General features: G+C 30.2%; 1 protein-coding gene across 1 annotated transcript; it reads right to left on the bottom strand.

Moving 5' to 3' along the window:
- Window positions 1-1,224: 1,224 nt before the first annotated feature.
- LOC105778931 (uncharacterized) lies at window positions 1,225-2,088 on the bottom strand. Its single transcript, XM_012602692.1, has 3 exons — window positions 1,734-2,088; window positions 1,417-1,616; window positions 1,225-1,311 (listed from the first exon to the last, which is right to left on the bottom strand). Exons 1-3 carry the CDS (start codon window positions 2,086-2,088, stop codon window positions 1,225-1,227), a joined length of 642 nt encoding a protein of 213 aa, XP_012458146.1.
- Window positions 2,089-26,735: the final 24,647 nt, after the last annotated feature.

Raw genomic sequence — 26,735 nt, 5'->3', positions numbered from 1 at the left:
CAAATTAGTTTTTTTTACAGCTTACTCTAGGTTCCAGCAGACACACAATATCCGGTCCATGCTCAACATTATACTCTCAGAAAACATGAAGAAATTTACTACTAGCGCAACCTTGACAATTCCAAGAAAATATCGTTAGATTAAAATCCATAAAAATAAAAAAAAATCTTACTATCCAGGATAAACATTTCAAGCCTTAAGTCCAATGGCTTTAGCTGGATCACCTGGGCCCAACTCCTCAAACAACTATGACGATATTGCCTCAGCCAAACGGGCTATGGAATCATGCAAAACAACATTAGGCGAGCTGTTTGCTTTAAATCTGCTTCCCTTTCCATGTAAAGTTTTATTTAGTTTTTTTGGAAAGCATGTAGACCTAACTTTCTCCACCAAAAAGCTACTCGAGATATTTGATTTCCCTCTAGCTGGAATCAAAACGAAACCCCCATCCCTAGAATTATTGGTGTAAGGGACTTTGATTCTTTTAAAAGTGACTCATGTGTGTCTGTAAGGATTGAGGTCGTCAACTGTTTCAACAGGTTTTGTAACATCAACGGGTTCTTTCGAAAAAAGACTTGGATGAGAGAAAGGTTCCAAATTGATATCGACTCCATCATTGAGAAGGTCAGAGCCTGAATTTGAAGAGCCACCAACAACGACCCAAATATTTTTCCTATTTTTAGTAATCGCTGCAAACAAGCTTTTCTTGCCAAATTCCTCCACACCTCAATCTTGCAAGAGTGGATCCGTACTTACTACTAACCCATTAGGTGACCCGTTCCGCTGACCCAGTTTAATGCCCAATGCTAAGCTGCTTTCCCCTAGGCCCTTAGAAGCCCATTATGCAGTACCCTTGAACCATCAACATATTTTTTGGACCAAATGAGCCCAACATCTCACCTATTATCATTATAAATTAACCTTGAAGGGCCTACCAAATTCTTAAATCCTAATTCATTCAGAGGGCCTCTATTCTGTGCCCTATTATCCAACAAGCTTTGAGTCCCATTATCCAAACAGCTAACATTACAATGGAAAATTTCAATCCCTAGAATGACTCCAGGTAAAATTTCTCTCCCCTTATTCTTACAATTATATGGATATTCATATTTATCTCTAGCGTCCATTCCAACGATTTTTTCCATTTCAGATAAGGCCCTAAAACGATAACTCTCGTTTTTTTATAATGATTCTAGAGACAGACTATGAAGAATCCCTTAGTTTTCACTGTGATCTCTCCTTAACATGCATCCAAGGCCCATAAGATCCACCATTCTCACTCGTTTCTTCAACAATCATGCTCACCACTACCTATAGCGTTTCAGAAGACGGCAGGTTCTTTTCCACTCTGGGTTCAGAAATTGTAAAAGGGCAAACATTTTTCATGTGGCTGTACCTTCCATAGTGGAAACAGACCTTCAGTAAAAATTCATACTCGGCTCTCTGTATTTTACCATTGATTAAAACTTGGGACACTAGTGGTCTGTCCAAAGTAACATATACATCCATACGTGCAAATCTACCTCTCTCTTTGTTATTCGTATTCATATCTAACTTTGTGACCTTGCCCACCAATCCCCCTATTTCCACTAATATCTTGCACTTGTACATGTAACCTGGAAACCCCGAAAATCTAATCCACGACATCACCATGCTCAAAAACGTTTGTGTTCGATCAAAGGACACCGTCTAAGGTTGCACTGTCAGATATTGACCAAAAATAATCCAAGGACCTTCTAAGAGGACCTTTTCGTAGTCAATTTTGTTCACAAATTTGGCCAAAAAGAAACCATTCTCGATATCCATCAGATGGACTGTCAACGATGGCTTCCATAAGCTGTAGATTCTATTTTGTAGAATCGAGAAACCAATATTACACCCCAGGAGCTTCAAAATCACAGTTTTTTTCATATCCTGTATAATAGTACATTGAATACCATTAATAATGGATTTTTGAATGTCCCCTTCCAACACCTCAAAATCCTCCTTCACCTTTAGATCTTCCCCACCAATGTTAGAAGAAGAACCTACTAAATTTTCTTTCCATGAAGCTGTTGGTTGCCCAACATGATCTGCCAATAGATCCATATTCACGCTCTCATCTTTATCCCTAAAATGTACTTTCTTAGGGATTAAGCCTTCCGCAGAATAGTCACCAGAGACAGCGTTTTCACAAAGAGAATTAATAAAAAAGTTTGGGTTTTATCAATTTCAAAAATTTGTAAAATTTTTGAACATATATAACTTTAAGGGATCATTGATATAACTTTCGTAATTATATATAATTTGGAGTTCGATAATGGTACTTTAAGATTTCACTCCATGAATTAAGAACTATGTAACTAATAGACGAAAAGTCAAAATTTACTTACATTCAAATTTAGCCCATATTATATATGTGCAAGTGGTATCTTCACTAACTCATTATAACTCTAAATAATATGCATGTTAAACTATGAACAAATGGATATAAGAAATAAATTGTGAAATTTATTTATAGAAGTAATTGCATTTTCTTAATTTTGAAAAAGATGATCTAAGGATTAATTTAATTAACGTAGTAGATTATTATTTAATTGAATGAATAAATTAAATAAGTAAATCTAAAATAAATAATTAAATTAAAATCCAATATTTTAATTTTTTTACTAAAAACAATTTATAAATAAAAAAAATTTACACATCATCTAATATGATAAAGTTGTTTTGATTTAACAAAATTAAAAAGATTGATAATATATTTAATTATGGATATAAGTTTAATTTAATTACTAATTTAATTTGGGTTTCTAATTAGTGCTTCAATTTTTTTTGTTTTTATCCAATTCAAGAGAGGATAGCCTAAGGCATTAAATCCCAACGTTGTTGCCATATGAAGGCAATTTGGCCATGGGCTGCTAGCCAGGGGAGTTACTTGCTCTCAAGCTATTGGCTAGAGTCCCAAGTGCATGAGACTCTCGTATTTTTTATTGTTTTGAGACTTTGAACTCAGTCTAAACTCTTTTATATGCTCCCCTATAATATAAAGGATATCCTCACTCTTTAATATACTTTTCAACTTAGAAAAACTTTGTCGAAATTTAGATAAATTTATTTTATGTAAATTCTTGTACATAAAATAAATTGGAAATTTCTTGGGTTTGGATTTAAACTTAGTAGAGATTATAATATTATGGGGTTAATATTTATTTTTTCTCATGAATTTGTTCATTTATACCTAGTTGATACTTGAATTTATATTTCATCAATTAGGTTGGTACCTCTGTACTAACACTATTAGTTTGTGTTGATATGACAGTAGTAGCCAAGTTAATGGTGCCACGTGCCAAGTTTTTAGCATGTCACGTGTCAAACATAAATTAAAACTTTTTTTTTGAAAATATATATACAATAAAAATATATAAAAGGCTATAATGTTTTGAAAAAATTATAAAATATAAAATATATATACATTTACAAAAAATTGAAAATTTATAAATATATAAATATATATATATAATAAATAAAATAAATAAAATTTATAGATTTATAAATTTATAAATTTATAAATTTATAAATTTATAAAAATATATAAAAGAACTAGAAAGCACATCTAGAGTAAATCTTGACAACCATATGCCTAGGTTCATTCTTGATGTAATTTTATATACTCTTTTCTTACTTTATATATTTTAATTTTTTAAATTATATATAATTTTAATTTCAAAATAGCAACAACAAAAATATAACTAACCTGATATTTTATAAAATATATAAAATTATTAAAAAACATATCTAGAATGAATCTAGATAAATGGTTGTCTAAAGATGTACTTGGACAATCATTCATTTTTATGATAATTTTTTTACTTTTTATTAAAATTTTAAACATGAATAACTTAAATGCTTTTTAATGGTTATATTGTAATATTATATATATTATATAAATTAAATATAACATAATATCTACATTATATATTAGGCCCTTTATTGAATTAGTGTCACAAATCGATTGAGCACCAATTCGGTTAGGTAATGACTAAAATATCATTGATTTACAAAGTAAATTATGTTATTTTGAGGGCATTTTGTCTCTTTGTATGTTTTATATAAAAAAATAGAAAAATACACTCATAATAGAGTTCCATTTTAGACACTACTGTTACATTTAGTATGAGTATTATTTTACAACATGTTTAAGTATACGAGTTAATAATAAACTAGCTTAATTTGGTATTTTTAGCTACTCACATGACTTACTTTTAGAAGGATTTTTTTTACTTATTTTGAAGAGGTCTTTTCTTTACTAGAGTTCTACTCTACCTTCTAATTTCAAGTTTAGATTTATACTAATTATTCTTTATGTTATGACAAACTTTTTAATACTTATGTAATAATTAAGTTTTTCCTTGTGTTTTAGGTTAGATAACCAAACAAGGCATTAAGTTTGGACACATCTATCTTTTAGGATGAGTATTTGGTATACTAACGATGTATTTTTTTTTTAATTCCATAAATAGCCTTAAAAAATTGGCATGTCCATTTTATTATACCCCAATAGGACACTTGTTAACCTCTAACTCTACTTGTGGAGTTTTAAGAAATATGTTAAAACTCCATAAGCAATGTGCCAAATATTATTCCTTATTTTTATATCAATATTTTATAAATATATTTGTTATATAATTTTGTTTCGATGCATGTAACTGAAAGGCCAAACCCATTTTTAACTGTGGGTTATTTTTGGTTGAAACTTATTTTTTAGTCTAATATTATTATATGAATCTTCCAAAATATCATGAAAAAGAAACCTTTCAAGTTAAACAAATAACCCTATTGTTTACAAAATACTTATCTAGATAAAAGGAGTAGAAAATCCCATTTCAACTAGTTGAGCTTAGACAAATATAACATGAAAACAACTATATTCCATAAGGATCTGAAATATATTTGATTGAAACTTTTCAAAAATGTCATTGGGATTTCTACAAAATTACATGACTATAATATAATATAATATAATATCTACATTGCTTATCATCAATGCAAAGACCTCAAGCATTCCCTTTTCTTTTTTAAGTGCTGATTGTGTCATAAAAGCAACAAGCTTCATTAATTTCACAAAACTGAGGATCTGTAGCACCGTGGTAGAAGCTGATCTTGCATAGATTTATCATGGGTCGGGATAATTTCCGCCGGACTATCTCAAATCACAAAAAATACTTGTTCAATTATCATTTCAAACAAATAACTCAACTTTTAAATAGATTTAATCAGTCTTAATGATTTTTTATTTCTTTTCATTAGTAGTTGGGACACATGTCCTTATTGATCTCCAAAGTGGCATAAAAGTTGAGCTAATAATTATCTAAGTTTACTGATCAAGATTTTTAGTATATTGAAGAGTTGATTGATTGTTTCAACTTTACCCAAAACAAATCGATAAAAGGCTTGAAAAACCCCACTCTCTTTCCACTTTTAGTAGCCCTCAAGCTGCACTGAAATGCTCATTTAGTCAATAAAAGTGTGCACATCTTTCATCAAAGATATTGAATCTTATGAGTTGCCACTTGATTAATAAAGTGTAAAAACAATTAGATTGATGAGTTGCAACAAAAATATATAATTAGATTAATAAATTATTATTTATTAATTAGTCTGCATAGTCACATTATTTGCTTATAAGCTTCAAAAACAATCAATATTTTAAAAATAAATATCATATCATGGCTTCTAGCAGCTGTCATTGTTTTCAATAATTCTTCGATTAACATCATTGGCATACCATGTCAGATATTTTATAACTACCCTTCTATTTATGAAAATAACAAGTTATTTATATATTTTATAAATAATAAAATATAAATTTTATTTAATAGTTATATTTTTATAATGAAATGATAATTTATGTCCGACCAAATGATAACATTTTAATAATTTAAGTTTAAGAAATTATTTTATACAATAATAGCATTTTAATTGTAGATATATAATAAAAATGCAATTGGTTAGTTTAGTTAATTAACTTAAATCGGTAAGTTTGTTCCACCTATAAATTAATTTATTACTGTTCATGGAAAAATATTTGGTACAATCGTTAGTAGGGTTTTAAGACTCCGGTTGAATTATTGACAAGTGTCTTATAGAAGTATAGTAAAATATTAAAAAAATAAATACTTTAAAAAAATAGACACAATGTAATTTTTTAAAGTTGCTTGTAGAAGAAAAAAAAACATTGTTAGCATAACAAATCCTAAGACTATATATATTAACTTTCTATATCTAGCATATTATATGAAATAAAAGAAGGGTAAATTACTCCAACAATCACTCAACTTGATGCAGCTAACAAAATATCACTCTGGTTTCAATTCAGTCACTCAACTTTCAAAAAATAACAAAACGGTCACTAACGTTATCGAAAAGTGACAAATCAATCACCCATTAATATTTTTCGTTACAAACCTAACGGAGCAAGTGACGTGGCCAGTTAACTTGCCACGTTGGACAAGGCAAAGTTGCGTGACATTTTTTCGTCCTTCCTTTTCCATTCTTAATAAATGGCCCAATATTTTTTCCTTTTTGCTAAATGGCCCAATATGTTTATGCTTCTTCTTCTCCATCCCAAGAATCTTCTCGTCGATGCCTCTGCCACAACCATCTTTGCCGTCATCATCATTGACCTCCAAACCACCACCATCCTATCTTTTTTTTCCTTTTTCAACCCCCAATAGAAGAGCCACCACAGTTGGGATTCGACTGTCTTTTTCTACTTCCCAAATTCATTAACTCTTTAAAAACCATATCGAAATGGGATTGGAGACAATTTGGGGTCAAACTATCAGTACCCATAACCAAACTAGTGAAGGGAAAATCTTCCAAAGCAACATTACCATATCTAGGATATGATATAAATAAAAAGGGAACATCCAAACAAAATCAAAAGCAAAACAAAATCAAAAGAAGAAAAACAAAATAGGAGAAACTCCATTGCCAACATTATCAAGTTGCATAAAACAAAATTAGAAGCAAAACAAGGGGAACATCTAGACAAACAAATAATCGATTGAACCCGCGATTTTCAAGAACAAAGGAAATGGTTCCTCCAAAGGGGCAGCTAAATACCGACAAGTGAAATTCTGGGTCGGGTCAGTGGTTAGCAAGATCCCAAAGTTGAAATCGGACTAGGTATTGTAGCAAAAAAGGATGAGAGATAGATTAGAAGAAGAGCGGCGGAGATGGTTGACGACGAAAGCTGAGGTCAAGGTAAGGTAAGTCCAGTCCTTGGAAAAGGATTTGAATCGGGTCACGAGGTCAACATATCCATTTCTTCTCATCATCTTATTCTTCTTTTTTCTCTTATTCTTCTTCTACTACCTAAACTTAAAACTAATGCTAAAATAGGCTATTTAAATTGGTGTTAATCGTCTAGCTGGCCAATTAATGATAACAAGAGATTCGTTAAATGTCATGTCACTTTTTCGTTACGTCTGTAATGAAAAGTGATTAAAAGTATTGTTTTGTTATTTTTCAAAAGTTAAGTGATTGAATTGAAACCAGAGTGACTGTTTTGTCAGCTGCATCAAAGTTGAGTGATTGTTGGTGTAATGTACCCATAAAATAATCATCAAAAATATTCCCAATCTTAATATCTAATATGGTAAATGAGCTTTAACATTTTTTCTATTCTCCTTTCTTGTAATTTTCTCATCATCCTAATAGTTTTTTCTTTTTTTCCCTTCTTCTCTTGATCGATCATCATGACAAACCCCTCACATAATAATGCCAATCTCTTTGATATATTAGCTCATGGTAGTATTCTATATATCTTCGTCAGTCCAATAGCTCAACCCTTTATAGGATAATTACAATATCTGAAAACAATGTTGATATCTCTCTCTACCAAGAATAAAAATAGATCCATTGATGGACCTCTGCCTCGCCCATTTGTTGATATTCTAGGTAATGCCCCAAAATTTGAATGCTTGACTAAGAAATATTAGCATAATTAAGTCTTTGTATATGCGGATGTGTTTGAGTTCAGGAGTTCAAGTCATACTTATAGAAATTTTTGCTATTTATTTTAGCATAACCTTTTCCCCTGAATAGTTAATTTAAGTTTAATTATATGCAAAACCATGACAAGAATGAGCCTGTTGGTTAAGCTTCTGTATTCTCTCTGGTTTTATGTTCGAATCTCAGCGTGTGCTTTAGGAAATATTTTTTCTTGCTGTCAGATTTTTTATTTGTGGTTTTAACCATTAAAAATTTAACGTTCTTTCCTTTTCTTTTCTCTTCTTTTCTTGTCTTTTTTCTTTCGTTCTTTCTTCTTTTTTTGTTCTGATTTCCATTCCTCTTTTCCTGCTCTTAAAATTTTCTTGGTTCGTTCCTTCTTGTTGGTTGTCGTTAAATCATTTACAGTATATTCAAGTAAGTACGTTCGTCGTATTGTTGATTGAAAGTTAATTGTGTAAATCTCATTGTGAATTTCTTAAAAGTGCTAGGTTGTTCTATCGATATAAGTTCGTTTTTGTTGAGTTAGATTATTGTGACTAAACGTCTTCTGGCTTCTTTATTTTAGGTGTAGACGTCAAAGGCAACGTTTCCTGATAGGTTATTTAAGTGGTCGTCGTTGATTTGCTAATAAGCGTTAGTTTCATTCGAAGTTTATGTTAAGGTTTTCAACATAGTTCAGTAAAAGTTAAATTGTGCAAATTACGTTGTGGTAGTCGTTTAATTGGTTCTCAGTTGGTTAAATTAGGCTTTGGGATTCTAGTGTGTTGTTTCTACATCAAAATAACTTTAGGTGCGTATCGAAAACTCGATTTTCTGCAAACTTTATGTCGAAAAACATGGCTATTTACGTTGCATGGTCGTGTGCCAAGTCATGTGGTATGTCGTGTGTGTTAAACGGGCATGTGTTCAGGCTATGTGACTTACTATTTTCCCCTATAGACCACACAAGCCAAGGATACAAGCGTGTGTCCAGGCCGTGTGACTCACTGTTTGCCCCTATAGACCACATGGGCCAAAAACATAGACATGTATCCAAGCCATGTGACACACTGTTTGTACATTAAAACCACATGAGCAAGTGACATGTGCGTTTGTCAGGCCGTGTGAGGTACACAGCCAATCAGACGGTCGTGTACTAGGCCATGTGAAACCACATAGTCTAGTTATTCAGGTCGTGTGAAACCACACAGACGTACAAACCAATATTCTGAATTTTTTGTTAGGGTCGTAAATGTCGGTTTTGATGAATGTAGGCTATCGTAGGGCCTGTATGGTCTGATTTGGGTTATAAATCCACTAGCTGATAATTTATTTTTGTATAAACTATTACTATGTACCTAACGATGATATTGTAGACAAATTAGTAAATGTATGTTGTTTTAATTGGGTATAATCTAAATTTGTTACCTCACATAATTATATCTGCATCTGTTAGATTGCATCAGCATCGGGTTTGGGACTTTATAAAGAAGAAAGTGTGACAGATTAATTATATGTTGAATCTAGTAGCGATTGATCGCATTCTGATCTGGCAGCTATGTTGCAAGTATTCTGAAACGTGACATACAGTCACTACGAAGTGTGTAGGGATGGATGGGTACTTAATACCCTATATCATGTGTTGGGATGAGTGGAGATGGTGTGTAACAGACGGGGTTAAGAATCTGTATCTGAATCTGATTTATTCTGTATTTGTATCTGATATGTCATGCATCTATATCTGACATATAATCTATGTACCGGATGATTTACAGGAACTAAAATTATAATTGTAATTTACTAATCATTATTAAATGTAAGTTACACATACTGGGTTGCAAACTCACATAGTGTTGTATAGATTTCAGGTAACTCACAAACTTTGGCAGGTCGGCATGGCGGGAGTTCGGTCATCTTTTTACTTCTTATTTAATGTTTTATCTAGATTTATACTATTATATCTGTTTTGGATTTTAGATTATGAATTGGACTCCATATTGACTTAATTATATATGATCACGGTTGTCAAACTTTAAATAGTTAAAAAGTAGGTTTTTTTGAAATAATGTAATGTAGCTTTCCAGATTTGGTCTTAATATCTAGGCTAGGTATGGGGTATTACATTCTTTGTGCATGGGTCATATCTAATAATATGGTCCTTTATTATATCATAAACTCTAGATCTAAGGACATTGCAACAAGTCTTATTTATCGTGATTTTGTTTCCTTTATGGAAAGATAAAAAAGAAAGTCTTCAATAGTGTAATGGTCCTCTTATGTTTCAATTGTGCTAGAATCTTTCAAAAATTTCTTGAGATAACCTTTTAATAGCCATTCCACTATAGTATCGTGACTAAGCTCTCCTCAACGACATACCATTACGAAAGCAACTACTCAGTGCTCGTCCAATGACTTAGTCATAAGTGTATTACCCTCATAGGATATATTTGATCTCTTTAGAATAATATTCATTCTCTCAATGTGATCTTATTTTATCTCATAGTGATCATTACATCTTATTTCATGAAAAGTTAATTACTATCAAATAGTGATCAAGTCATCCATCATAAAGACAGACGACCCATGACCACGTTTACTTTTCATCAACCATGTAATGCCAACGAGAGGATATCATTTACCCATGTGTTGGGCTATGAATTCTATTGTAGTGAATGGCACTATATACTACAGAAGTCATACACCCAACACACCAGCTTTTAGTTCTTTATCTATTTGAACTCAGGCTTTTACTTACATCAAAGTGTACGAGTCACGCATACATAGTATATCATCCGCTCAGGATTTAGATATGTCACACTATGAACATCACAAGTGAATAAATCCACAAACAAATTTAAAACATATTCTACTTGGGTCATGTCCAATGTAATGTAAGTCTAGTCAGTTACATCTATGTCTTTATCTTTTAGGAGTCATCCACTCCGATACCTAAGAAAAGGCATATCTCCAATTGGACTTGATAGACAACATATTAGTCTTTCAATTGATCTACTCATTTTTTTTATTAGAATAATGACATGTTTAGGTTTGTCTACTAATACAAGTTGTCTTTTTGTACTACGATCTGACCACGTAATACCGCTTAGTATTAGTTAACCATTAGATAACCAATGAGCAACATTTTCTTCCATTTTACTTTTCATGCAAAAACCATGTGAGGAGAATATACAAAGTATTAATGTAATCCATGAATAATTTTATTAACCATTCTATTCGAAAAAATTACAAGTGTACTTGGATGAAAATACTACACTCAAGGCACTAGATCCAACAGTTTCCCACTCACCCTAGTGAAGTAGATGAGTCATATTTCGCATTATTATACCTCTTCCACATGTTTCCCAGAAAACTCTCTAGCTAGTGGAGTCTTGGTAAAACAAATCCCAAGGTATGTCATCAGATACGTTCTTTGACTACATCCACTATTCTATCAAACACTACTGTCTCCCTTAATGTGTTATGCCTTATGTGGTTTCGTTTAGGTTTAGTTATATCCACACTATTATAGTGTCATAGCTTTTTCGTACCTCATATTCGACCATCTATAGTGAAGTTAGCAGTGTAACCCTGCTTAACACTTATTCACACTATGGACCTGCCGTTTAGGATAAAAACACAGTCTAATATTGATTTCCTCAAATCTCGACAAATTTAAATGTCAAAATCAATATATCCGATAAGAGTAAGACCTCCTCCAAAGTACAAAAGCATATAATCCCTCGTTCTCCGTAAATACTTAAGTATATGCTTAACTACTTGTCAGTGCCTTAGTCCTAGATTCGCCTGATATAGACTAACCAACCCCACTGCAAAACAGATATTTGGGCGTGTGCATAACATAGTATACATGAGACTACCTATTACCAAGGCATGAGGAACCTTTCTCATGTTCTCTCTTTCTTCTGCTGTCTTAGGACAGTTCTCTAAAGAGAGATGAAATCTCAATGCAGAGGGTTGATTTTCCTTTTTCAAATCAGTCATTACATAATGCTCCAATATCTTGTCTATGTATGAAGCTTGAGATAATGTTATCACTTTATTCTTTCAATCTCTTAGGATTCGAATACCTAGAACAAAATTAGCTTATCTCAAGTCTTTCACGCTAAACTATTAGGTTAACACAGTTTAACCTATGACAATGTTCGTACATCATTTCTAATGAGTAGAATGTCATCAACATATAGAACGAGAATGACCACATTTTCATCCCCTAAACATTTGTAAACACCAAGTTCATCTATGTTTTTCTTAAATCCAAAAGTCTTAATTGTTTGATCAAATCTTTGATTTTATGAACGGGATGCTTGCTTAAGTCCATAAATGGATCTAAGCAGTTTACAAACTTTATACTTGTTTCATTTAGTTATATATTTGATGGGTTGCATCATGTAGATGCTCTTTTTAATATAGTCGTTCAAAAATGCTGTCTTGACATTCATTTGTCATATCTCATAATCGAGAGCCATCAAAATGGATAGTAATATATGGAATGACTTGAGCATGGCAACCGAAAAAAAGTTTTCTTCGTAATCAATACATTCTTTCTAAGTATAACCTTTTTCTACAAGCCTAGCCTTATAAGTTTCCACTTTTCCATTTGCATTTCTTTTCCTTTTGTAGATCCACTTACATCCTATAGGTTTTATCCCTTCTGGCAAGTCTGCAAGTTCTCATACTGAGTTGAAATACATAAAGTCCATCTCAGCTTTCATTGTTATTTCCTAGAGCTTGGAATCAGTACTCAGCATCGCTTCATCATATGTGAGTAGGTTATCAACTTCTTGTTTGGCAAACTCAGTGTTAAAAACACTTCCACCAGATTGGAAGAACTCAGGCCTATGAGAGACCCAATGCTATTGATCGTTTGCAGGTCTACTATTAGAAGTTGGTTCTTGAATCGTTTCCGTAAGGTTTTTTATATTTTCGGAAAGCTCCTTGAGTACCTATTTACTCTGAGGTTTGAATTCATTCATGTAACTTTCTTCAAGGAAAGTAACATGAGTTGACACTATAATAGTTTGCTCTTTCGGGTTATAAAAGATAATCAATGTGTAGTTGGATATTGTGATTCAGACTATGTTGGTGATCTGGGGAAACAACGACCAACTACTGGTTATGTGTTTACTCTTGCAAAGGCACCAGTTAGTTGGAAGTCTACTTTACAATCAACAGTTGTTTTATCTACTATAGAAGTAGAGTATATGGTAATCAAAGAGTAAAAGAGGCAATTTAGCTTCAAGGGTTGCTTGGTGAACTCGAAATTAAGCAAAAATATGTCAAAGTACATTGCAATAGTCATAGTGCTATTCTATTAGCAAACAATCAAGTTTATCATGTAAGGACAAAGCACATTGATGTTCATTATCATTTTGTACGAGAGATTCTAGAAGAAGGTGGAGTAAAGATCCAGAAAATTCCAACCACTGAGAATCCTACTATTATAATGACTAAGGTTGTGACTGCAATCAAGTTCCAACTATGTTTGGACTTGATCAATGTTAAAACTTGAAGGTTAAAATTTGAAAACATTATCAATGTTGTTTTACAAGGAAATTAAAATTGTGGAAATTTGCTAAGGTGAAGATTTGTTGAACTAGCACAATCCCGCATCTAAAAATACAAAGTTGTGAAGATTTTGTACTACCATAAATAAGGGTTGTTTCTCCATCTTTGAATCATCCTAAACTTTCCATATTCTTCATAATGTAACTTTTTCCCTCTCCTTATTTGTAATATTTCCCTTGTATTTTTTGTAGTGAAATATATTTGGTAGTGTTCGAAGACATAGGTGTAATTTGTCAAACCTCATTAAATTTTCAGTGTTCTTTATCACTTTTTATTTATCTTTCAGTATTTTGTATGTCATAATTGTAGTGATATATTGTTCCATTAAGTTAAATTGTAGGGAGATTCTATCTAGGAAGTTGGGTTTTAAGTGGGACCGTTTCTGACCCCTCCAATCTTTCTTGGGAATTAAACTTAGTGTGACTTTCTAGTACAATAATTTAATCTTTTTTATCCTATTGGCACAACAAATTTCATATTTACAAAACTAACATTGTAATACGAACTTTACTTACAAATATCTTATTCAATAGCACATTTCCAAGAAGTTGTTTCCTATTTTCTACAATCAGCTCTCTAATGTTGATTCTCGTAAAGATCCAGATTTTTTTTAATCAAGCTATGAATAGCCTGTTTGGAGGGAGCAATGGATGCAGAGATCTAGGCTTTGGAAGCTTAACGTATTTGGTCAATTGTACCACTTCTACCTAGTAAGCAACCCATTAGCTGCAAATAGGTTTACGAAATTAAGAAAGTGTTGATGGTAGTGTAGAATGGTTCAAGGCAAGGTGGGTAAGGGTTTTAATCAAGAAGAATGTGTTAATTTTATTAAAACCTTTTTTCCAATTACAAAGATGGTTTCCTTCAAGGTACTCATAGCTTTGGTTGTCATGAACTTTACTGACATTTGCTTTATTGGATGGAAACAATGCATTCCTTAATAGGACCAGTCGGGCCCAAAATGGGCTTACGAATGAACTTTTATCTTGATTTTATTTGATTTCAATCAATTTGATTTGATTTTAAACAAATTGATTTAATTGCTCCTTTAATACAAATTTTTTTGTGTCTTTATTCATGGATGTTTCCAAAATTCCTCCATATTGAATGTCTATAAAAACCTAAAGAATTCTTTAGAAATTTTTAACACTCTCTCACATTGAGTTTATTTTGCTCTCCAAAATTCTTCTCTCTTTCCTCTCCATATTTTCCAATGTTTCAGTGATAGAAGAAGGCAACGTTTATTCGTTGATCCTTGCAGAGGTGCTACTACTTCGATCATCTTGTTGTTGTATCCTGGGAGACAGTCGACTAACGTTTCTCCAAGTACCATAGGAGTGGTCGAGTCTGTTTTAAGGAAATTGTGTAAAACAGGTCTCAACATCTAGTAAAACTCGATTCTTTTATTTGATTTCTGATTTTCATAATCTTATTTATTAGTTTTACGTATATGATATTTTAAATATAAATTATTTATTTTATTTTATATAAATACTTATTTATATTTATATTTGTTCGCTAACTTATCTCGTCCAAAAATATTTAACCAACTAAAAGCACCGTTAAATTTTGATTTGTACGGATATATCTACCTAATAAGAAAAACCAAATATTTGAACATTTCTACACGCTAATATTATTAGTCTTTAATTGTCGATATTCTTTAAATGAATTGTGAATTACATATATATGTGAATAATCAATTTCACATTCTTTAAATAAGTTAGGTATAAGGAGTTGTAAAATAATTAACTTTAGTTTTGAAATAACTAAATTTAGAAAATTGTAACCGTTTTTGTGTTATTTTAATGTAATCGATTTAACAAATATGCTATAAATAAATTAAGTTAAAGAAAATAATTTGGTGTAATAAAATAATAAAGGAATAAAATGTTTTAAGAAAATCAACTTCACTCGCAGAATCAATTTTTTTACTAGAAATGTACCAAATGTTAATCTTAATTTAAGTCTTGAACTTTAGAAATTGCATTGCTAATAAAAATGGATTTTAACCAATATTTAATTTAATTAATTTTTATTTAATGCAATATAAAATTAATATTTTATTGTAATTTGTAGCATTTACTTATAATAAACTAATTTATATCACTCACAAAGTCAAGGAAAGAAAAATTAGAAAGTATATTTATTTTTTAGAAAAATAAGGGTAGTTATTTTAATATATATAAAAGGAATGTCCAAAGGATCTTCCTCCTATTTACACTAGGATATTCACTCATGTTCTTTCTCTTCTTCTTTTTTATTAAAATGGTTTAATTTCAATTTTAGTCCTTCTATTATATACCTATATATAAATGGAAGATCCTATTGACACATGGACACCCACCCATAATTTTAATTTAAGTCCTTCTATTATACTTAAATTTGAAATTTAAGCTTTATACTTTAATTCCTAGCATAATTCGGTACTATGTTTTCATAATGCTATTAGTTAGTCCAAATAGTTAATATAATTAAATTTTTTATTAAAATGTTACATGATTATTTATTAAAATATTACATGATTATATATGATTTGAGTACTTTAAGAGTCTTAGAGACGATCACATCTTTTGGATTTGTCTTACTTTTCTTTTCTTTCTTTTTTTATGTTATAAGACTAATCAAATTTTAATTTTGGCTCCTATTAGGCTAAAACTTGGACTAAACCCATATACTTTAGTTTTTGACATAATTTGGTCCTTCTACTTTTATAATGTTATTAACTAGTCTAAATAGTTAATATCATTTTTTAACAACACTATTTCAATAAAATAAATTATTCTATCATGGCAAGTTCGAATAGGTGTTTTTTTTTAAAAATTACATAAATATTTTCAAAGTAATTTTTATTACATCACGAGTAAGCTTAATTTTTTAATTTTAAAATATCACATAATTAAAGAATTTTAACCATGGTAATAATAGAATCTAAATTCCTTAAAATATTTTCCTGTAATGGAGAACAATTATGATAATGGCTAAAACTTCTCAATTTCTTTTTATTTGTTTTAAATATATAGAAATTTTAGATAATTACTTTTTCTCCTGAAGCGGAGTAAGGGGATTCGTACTAGGGTGCTATTTGAATGAACGACTTAACCATCACTAAAGGGGAAAATTTTATACGTGTAGTTAAATTGTTAAAAAATAAATAATAGAACATGCAGCAGACTTAAAATTTTCCACCTGATGTGGTTTTGAGTAAAAGATTAGTTTTTTTAGATATTTGATACATTAACAATGTACTTTTTAAATTTCACGTGTTACTTTCTTAATTTTGTACTTTTTAATTTCACTTGTTACTTTCTTAATTTTGTACTTTTTAATTTCACTTGTTACTTTCTTAATTTTGTAGAGTTTTAAATTTCACATGTTACTAGGAGATTTCACTTAGAAACTTCCAAGAATATGTTTTATACTAATAGATTTGATCTATAACTGTTAGTTCTGCTACATAAAATATTGCTACACTTACCAATTAGGTCTTATCAATTAGTATCTAGAAGAAATCAATTATAAACACTAAAACACCGGATTTGCAATCTTAAGTAAGACCAGTTTAGGATCACATGATCCTTTTTATCACAAAAAACAGTTATAAACACTGACATAATTAGAATTGTTCTCTATAGACAAATTTGAGATTTGCGATCCCAACTAGGATGAGTTTAGGATCATGAGATCATTTTTTGTCGGATGGGAAAGGTTGTTGTACAAAATGTACTTTTAAGTATATTTTTATTGAGTAAACTCTCAACTTAATTGGTATCACTTGACATAGTGGCACCAAACTCAGTCAAGAGGTTTATATAAACTTGTTGATGCAAAAAATAAAAAATGACGAGATTAGAATGAGAAGGTGTTGTATAAAAAAATTGGTTGGATCAAAATTGATATTTTGTAAAGGCAAAGTGTTTTCAAGAAACTATCTTAAGAAAAGTTATTTCCCCTCCATTTGCAGAACGGTCAAGAAATATTATTCCTATGATACAATGCATTTACTCGAACAGAAAAATTTGTGCTACACTACAAATTGTTTTAAACCAAAATGAACCAAGAGAAACGCTTAAGAAAGAAAGAATATTTGTAATAATCATTTTCACTGAAAATTGATGAACTCAAAATTAAGTTCTCAATTCTAATTATTGATATCTATATATAGAGTACCAAAAATACCTATGTACCTCTTTAAAAGGATACAACATTTCCTTTAGAAAGATTTATGAATAGTTGTGTCCTTTGAAATATAGACATCTCTTTAATTTTATATTACAATATTTCTTTCTTTTTTCATGATATATACATATTGTATATGCATATGTATATATGATTGTTGTATAAATATTACAAATAATATAAAACTTTAGTAATATATCTTTTATTTGAAAAATACTTTATATAATATATATAGTATATAATAAAATATATATTATTATATATTAAATACAACAGGAGGTAATGGTGATGGTGACTGGAGTGTCTGTTCACTATGATAGGTGGAGAGTCGGAATAGAAAATTGAGGGAGGAAGAGAGGAAGGAGGGAGAAGGCTATGGAACACTAGGGTTTTCTTGGAGAAGAAGAAGGGATCCTTTGCCCTTCATGCTCTAGGATATACATAGGGGGTATCCTTGTTTGGTAGTGCCATGTCATCGACAATATAGATGGTAAGCCTGTCTATGCGGTCTGCTAGGTGACAGGTCTGTTGCATGTCAATTGTCGCCATGTATAATACTATGTGGTCCTATTTTGAAATTCCTTTTAGTGAGATTGTTTAAGGTTGTTACACATTAGTGATCCCTGCTAAGGATTGAGATAGACCATAGTGAAGCTATTGCGATATAAGAATATTGTTGGGATAGACCCATATAAATAACAAAATAGAAAAAATAGAAAAGATCGAACATAAATTTTATGTAAAAACTCCTCCGAAAAGGATAAATATCACGGGCAAGGAGACTTCGACTTTTTACCAAGTGAGTAAACAAACAATATTACAATACGGAGAAAATAAACTTAAATGTACTAAACGTATAAACTCAGACCCCGAAAATAAAGCCCTAACTCTAATAGAGTTATCTCAAAAGGGGTACAAAATTCTCTCCATAGTTACCATGAAAACTCTCGCCAAAACTCATCTACGACTACATCTTGTCGCCCCCAAAAGAAAAGCCTTGTAGCACTACATCCTTTTTTGCCTTATCAAAACAGGGATACAAGGCATTTTTAAATATGCTAAGTTTAAAGGGCTAAAATGACTAAAATATGCCTAAAGTAATCAAAGTTTTACTGGGAGAAGAAGTCTTGCTTGGTTGTCAAAATGCGACTATATTATTTGAGGAATACATCGCATCGCCACGACATCCCATGCATGTTCGTCATGACATTGCCTTCTCCGTCAATTGGAGAACTCGTCGTGTCGTCATGACGTCCCAATGTCTCTCATCGTGACATCACCCCTCATCACGACGTCAGTGTCATTTACATTGTGCCTATTTTGCCTCTATCTTTATTAAGTGCCTACAAAATGCCCAATAAATACGAGATGCACCCCACAAATATTTATAGGGAGAAATACATGTTTGTAGAGATAAATACATTGTGTTAATTTCTACTAAGAAAAACAAAGTTAAAGGTTTAATGCTTTCGCCATTTTTTAATTATTTTGGTGTTTAAACTTCTTTTTTCATCTCATTTTCGTGCTCAAGATATCATTTGATTATCTGATTCTGCCTAATTTTTGTAACAACATTTTCAAAATCGATTGACATGTGACACTAATCAGAATGTGTCACGTGGCATATCCAACCAATCATAATATGTCACATGGCATTCAGATTTATTAAAATTTTTAAAAAAATTAAAATAGAAAATGTTAAGAAATTAAATATTTTTAAAATATACATTTGACTTTGACCGATTGACCAGTGTTGAGCAACCATTAACTACGGTTAATTGGTGTTTTTTTTTAAAAAATTAATATTTTCAAATTTTGTTTTTTAAAATATATATACATCTTTGCAATTTTGAAAATTATTAGAATTGAAATTTTATATTTTATATTTTTCTAATTTTTAAAAATTTAAGTTAAAAGTTTTCAATTTTTCAATTTCTAGACTTTATATTTTTTAGTTAAACTTTTTTCTATTTTTTGAATGTTTTTCATTTTTAATTTAGTACTTTTGAAAAATAAAATAAAATTTATTATAAAATTTCTAAATTATATATTTTTAAAAGTTTTAAGTTTTTTTGCAATTTCTAGAATTTAAATACTTTTTCATTTTTTATAGATTTTTATATATTATTTCACTTTTTAAATTTTAAATTTATATATTTTAGAATTTTATTTTTTAAATGATGTCGTGATTTTTTGAATTTTGAATTATTTATATATCATATATAATTTTTTACATTTTTAATCAATATAATATACATAATATTAAAAATAAAATAAGATTGGCTTGATGTATTCTAATAGCGCAACATGTCAATATATATATATATATATATATATATATATATATATTTAAACACCATAGGCCAATTTGGACAATAAAAGATAATTTAAGTGTAATACTCCTTACCAAAGCCCAAATCTAGACCCGAGCAAAGAATGCAACATTTAAAACCAAACAATCACTCATGTTCCATTCATCCTTTAGACTTATTTGAGGTCATTTAATACTTGAACCATTTCTAAGCTTATTTTATGTTCCAATTGCAATCAAAGGTCATTTGGGGTCCTTCTGGTGTAAAAATAAAATGAATTAGGCAAAACAGGGCAAGTGTATCGGTACCACTACATTAATGTTGTTTATTTTTTGCATTCAGTTTGAGTTGTGTCATTACATATCCCACTTGTATTGGAACTTAGGTGTGAGGGAGCCAAAATCAAGCCTAAAATCATCTCAAAACATGTCAATACTTACTCCAATCATTCTCAACAGGTTAAGATTAAATTAAAACAATACTTAAATGTTGATGGATAAATTTGTTATTATCTAATTTTAAAACTTGTCACGATATCTTTCCATTAGCTATTTAATGGTTGGTGATCAAAAACGACAATGTTGAATAGTTGAATGACTATTTTGTAATTTTTATAGTTGAGTGATTAAAAAAACCTTACTAATAGTTAGGTGACTACCAATGTAATTTATCCTAAAAATAATTGAGAAAGTAAATAATTGTTTTAGCGCTAATTAACCTAAAGCTAATTAACATAAATTTAGGTGTATACTATTTTAATTGCTTTTTTTCCGAAAAATGAATAGAATGGTTTTAGAAAGTGAAATTATACATAAAATATGAATAGTGATATTTTTGAAGGAATGAATAGAGTTATTATAGAAAGCAAAATTATTTATAAAATAATTACATAATTAATAGTATTTTATTAATTAATTAATTAATTAATTATTAATTATATAAACGTTTGAGTTTTTAATAGTTAACCTTGTTAATATGTAATTTCTTTTTACTTTAAATAATATAATTAATTACTTATAATAATAATAATAATTTAATTCATTATTAAAAGATAATCAATTTAACGTTTTTATTATCAAATTAGTGTATTGAGTTTTAACAAAAAAATTATCGTATTGAAAAATATATTAATTAACTAATTTGTATATTTGTATGATGCACGGATTTCATTCTATATATTAAAAATATTATATTTATTTGTTACAAATTAGTAAGGTGGTAAAATATTGTGATTGAGAAAATAAAACAAAATAAAGTAAGTGCTTTGTTTTAAAATCCTCATAGTTTCTAATATAATAAATAGGGATAAATATTAAATTTATACATAAATTTTAGTCCAATATATAATTTGATATATGAATTTTGATTGAGTACAATTATACATTTAAAATTTGAATTGTTCATATGTATACACCAAACTTTGATTTTGATTCAATTGTACACATTCAAATAAATGAATACATGCATTTATTTTTATATTAAATTTAATATAATCTTTTGTGTATGCAATATATCAACATAAAATAGTGCTAACTCGATACTTTTGTTAATGATTTATAAAATTAAATCAAATTAAAATTTCATATATAAAATTATACAAAATCAAAATTCATAATTGTGATATAGTTAGTCAATAATTCAGATAACGAATTGCGTACTAATTCATTATGGTGGTATTTCAAATCTTTAGCTTCATATTTGATCATTTTGGTAATATTCGATGCAGTTTTTGCAAATAAATACAATAATTTTATAATTAATACACTACACCAAAATAGGCTTTTAGCGGCGTTTTTTAATGCTAAAAGCGCCGCTAAAAGTATTTGCGGCGTTTTTGAAAGCGCCGCAAAAAATGCCGCTATTATCAACGCTGCTATAGATCATGACATTTAGCGGCGCTTTTCCTACAAACGTCGTTATAGATCAGGACCTTTAGCGGCGCTTTCTCCACAAACGCAGCTATAGATCAAGACCTTTAGCGGCGCTTTTCCCACAAACGCCGCTATAGATCAAGACCTTTAGAGGCGCTTTTTCCACAAACGTCGCTATAGCTCGAGACCTTTAGCGGCGCTTTTTCCATAAACGCCGCTATAGCTCGAGACCTTTAGCGACGCTTTTCCCACAAACGCCACTATAGCTCGAGACCTTTAGCGGCGTTTTTCCCTCAAACGCCGCTATAGAACAAACCTTTAGCGACGTTTCTCGCAAAAACGCCACTAAAAACATAACATTTAAAAAAATATATTTTAATCAAATAATATTTATTTTTATGATAAATATTATATTATGTTTTATTTTTTAAATTTGAACTTTAAATATACTTTCAAGGATAAATAAAATATTATTTAAATTGAATTTTCTATGAAATTTTTAACTTTAAAACTAAATATAAAAATTAATGAATTTAGTTTTAGAATTTAAAATAATAAATTAATAACACAATTAAAATCCAAAAGTTAGAACTCAAGTTGTCATAAATATTAAAATAAAAATAAAATTTAGAATCAAAACTAAAATAAATAATATATATGAGAAACAAACCGACTAGTTGAACACGCCTATGACTATACACATTGCAAGGTAATAAATGTGCACCTCATCTTTGAACATCATTCACATAGTGCACCTCATCAAATATAACCTACATTCATATAGTCACAATAGAAAGAAACATCTTAAATATCATGTTCACAAATTAGACAAAAGAACTAACAAGAGCGTTCAAAGAAAAAGTAATGAAACTACTATGTAAAGTAATGCTACAAAAGCAACCCTTCACCCATTCAATATCGCTAATAATATCTCGCACCTCGATAAAGCATTGACTTTAACAATTAAGTTGTCATGATGAGACAAGAATCCTCCGGTCTCAAACTAACATCACCTATGAGAAGGCCAACATCAAACTTCCTACGAAATCTCTATACATCTCATTGTTGATTGTTTTAATTGGAGCAAGATACACGCTCTAGTGCAATGTTGCATGACATGAAAACTTATCAAAATCTTAAAACTAAACCAAATTCGCATAGAACTTGAAACTTGAAAATAAAAAGATATGGCTCGAGGTTCTTAATCAATGTGAGCAATTTGTCACATCTCCACTAACAAAAATCAAAAATCTATAGATTTACAAGCAAAAACCAAAATAACTAACGTAATTTTGATGCCAAAGCAAATGCATATTATGCTACAACTGTCTTTCCAGCAGATGTATGTGCATACAAAACATATTCCCCTTTTCCGGATAATATATAGCCTGTAATCATCACCAAAAAATATCAAAATATTAATTTGAGCAGTTTGTTATAGAAGATAAAGAGATGTTCTTGTAGGCAAAACAAACTGCAAGTCATAAGCTGGGAGGGAAAAGAGAGAGAAACAACCCATACAAAGGTTTTATAAGTGGATGAACTTAATTAAGGCAATTATATTATCCACATGTGCTACTAGAAACAAACTTGTAAACTTGTAATTTGATGTGTCCAAGTTCCAACCAAAGTTCCCTATGAAATTATTTAATAATTGAGCGAGCTACAATTAATCAAGTATAAATCGAGTTCCTAAACCATACAAATACAAGAATAAAGAATCGAGTTCCTAAATCATACAAATAAGAAAGATTCGAATTTACAAGGCAACAGGAGAATTTACATATAGAAATTCACCCGAAACCAAATGAATTTCGTGGATTTTGAGATTAAACCCAGAGGAAACTTAAGATTAATGAAAAACCACACATGAAAATTAAAAAATAAGATTTATTTTAAAACCATGAATAAAAAGAATCAAGCAAAAAAATAGAGTCATGGCCTTTTAATAACTAGAATTTGAAAATCCTATTCCAAATTTAAACATCGAAAATCTTCCTTAACAAATGAAATACTGATTTTCTTTAACTAAAAATTATTTTAAGATTAAAAGAAAAACCCTAATTCCAATTAAATCCAAACTTTCAGCTATAAAAACCGAGAAAAATCACCTCAATATCCAATTCACAAGAAATATTTCTAATCGTAATTACATGACCAATACCACTTGCATTCCATCGATTCATAGAAAAGAAAAGACAGGAAGAATTTAAAAACTCAAATAAGAAGAAAAGAAAAGAGAAAAATTAATACATCCGACAAATATTTCAAAGTCCACAGACCTCTGTGAAGCAAAAGATTTAACACGCCCGGGAGTGAGAACTCCTTGCTTCATTGGCTTTTTACATTCTATAACAATGGTCCGAGTAAGATGAATTAGCAACAAAGTAAAACATATATAACAATGGAAGAAGCTAGTTCACCTTAAAACACCTTGGGTTGTTTGAGAATTGCTTTCTCCGTCTAATATACAATAAAAGAAAGATCAAAGCAATTTTAACACATAAAAATAAGATAGATATAAGGCGAGAAAGAGGATAGTGTCCAACCATAAACTGTATTGTTGAAATCGAACGGGATCTCATTTCAAATGTATATACATATAGAAAAAGGTATACAGGAAATCAGATATAAGCTTTAAAGTAACCTCCAGAAATTAGCAGTAGGTGTATGAAAGACTGACCAATTCAAAACAAAGAATTCACATAATGGTTCAGAAAGTGACTCCAAAATTGATCCTATATTCATCATTTGCTATCTCCAAGGCATTGAGGTCAAAATTGATCCTATATTTCATCATTTGCTATCTCCAAGGCATTGAGGTCATTTCAATCATCACATAAGACTTGTGCTGACTTTCCTCATGTTAAAAGAAACTTCTAAGTGAAGCTAAGCATACAACATTAATCATTAAATTAACTTAAATAGGTGAGGTACAAGACTTAAGTTGAATTTCCTACACGTCAAAGGAATTTTTTTAACTGCAACAAAGTATATAATATTAATCATTGAATTAAGTTCTACCATACATGAGGAACAAATGAGAAGAACATATCTTAATGATAAATAAAATAAATCATGTAGTTATGTAAACAGAAAGATAAAAAAAGCAACTAATGGATCAAGTTCCTTACAATCTCAAATGTTTTTATATTGAAGGCTTTGAACACACTACCACAGGTACCATCTCCAAGCTCCTCCGAAATTTTATACCTAAGTGACAAAAGAGAAAGTAGAAATATATAGTGACAAAGAAATACAAGCTTCAAATGACAACTTGACAAATTTAACCAATATTAAATGCAATGCAAGAAACAAACCTTTCAATTCTTGCAGTTGTAGCAGATGACAATCAACAATTTGTCAATGTAGTTCTATCAACCTCCAAATAGAGGTGTCTACAAGATCGACATAAGCTTGATCACTAGCTTGCATATATGGTTTACTGGCTAGACTGTAGCATGAAATGTATGATAACGACAGAATGACTTCTCATCATAAGAATGATATAATATCGCCTAGAAACTATCAACATTCTCAATCTGCAGCTTCTACAAGTCGTCCAACTCTTATCATCTAAAATCAATGAATCTACAAGACCTCCAATAGAACTCCAGTACAAGTCTTAAACTTCCTATGTTGATCCATTTTCTTTACATTCAAATTAACTCGATGCCCCATATATCAAAACCGTGGTTTGTAAACAAACACCGAAAATCAAGACACCTCAAGAAGAATGAATTACTTTTCATTCATAAATCATGATCTAAAGAAAGGAAACCGACCAACATATTAGATGAGAAGCCATATAATGAATGTTATAAGGATTGCAATACTTTTTAGAAAAATAATACTATCCAAGGAGATTGTAACACAGTGGTGTATAGACATAGAAACAAACGTTGATCGAGGATCATGGATGAAATTTTAGGTGGTCGAAACAAAAAAGCCAAGATCGTCTTTCCCTCTTTACTTGCTTTTACTAATTATCAAAGTGTTCCATAACGAACTAAGTCTTTGGATTTCCAACAAGGAGATTTTTGCAAGAATTACATCCGATATTCAAACAGATCTCCTCCTCACCGCTCCAAAGATCCAATAGAAGATCGACTACTTGGTGCACCGCCTCCTTGTCGATTATGGAAGAATTCACTGCTACAATTAAAAAATACTAATAGAATATTAAAAATAAGGAAAACCCTAGAAAAGCATAAATAAAGAAAATTACAGGATTAGTGATCGAGCTAGTCGAGGAGGAGATCAATAGCCTCATCTTCAAAGATTGGAAGCGATTGACGAAGGAGAGAATCTCATCAAGACCATCCGTCTTCAAGTCAGTATCCTCTTATCTTCAATTTCTTTTAATCTTCTTACGAGTTTGCAACAATATGGTTTGGGAAAAATAAAATGGGGAAAAAGAAGAAGAGATTTCAAAGGGATTTCGGGGTGGGGGAATCGATTTTGGGAAAAATGAGGAAAAAGAAAATATTTCATTTGAAATTTTGGGATAAAAAAATATAAAGACAAAACGACGTCGTTTCGCAAAAAATATTCGTGGCGTTTTGCAAAAAAACGCCACTATTGCTCGACTTTTAACGACACTTGGACCAAAAACGCCGCTATTGTATACCTTTTGCGGCGTTTTTTTCATAAACGCCGCTAACGCTCAACTTTTTTACAATTTTTATATTAAATTATTGTATCTTTCATATAAATTTTAAATAAATAACTTTTTAAATTTTAAGTAATATTTAAAAGAATTAGATAAAATTATAATTTTTAGTTTTTGTATTTTATTTTTATTTTTGTATTT

This window comes from Gossypium raimondii, chromosome 4, assembly GCF_025698545.1.
Source record: "Gossypium raimondii isolate GPD5lz chromosome 4, ASM2569854v1, whole genome shotgun sequence".
In the NCBI taxonomy this organism is placed as follows: Eukaryota; Viridiplantae; Streptophyta; class Magnoliopsida; order Malvales; family Malvaceae; genus Gossypium; species Gossypium raimondii.
This window is presented reverse-complemented; position numbering and strand designations above follow the sequence as displayed.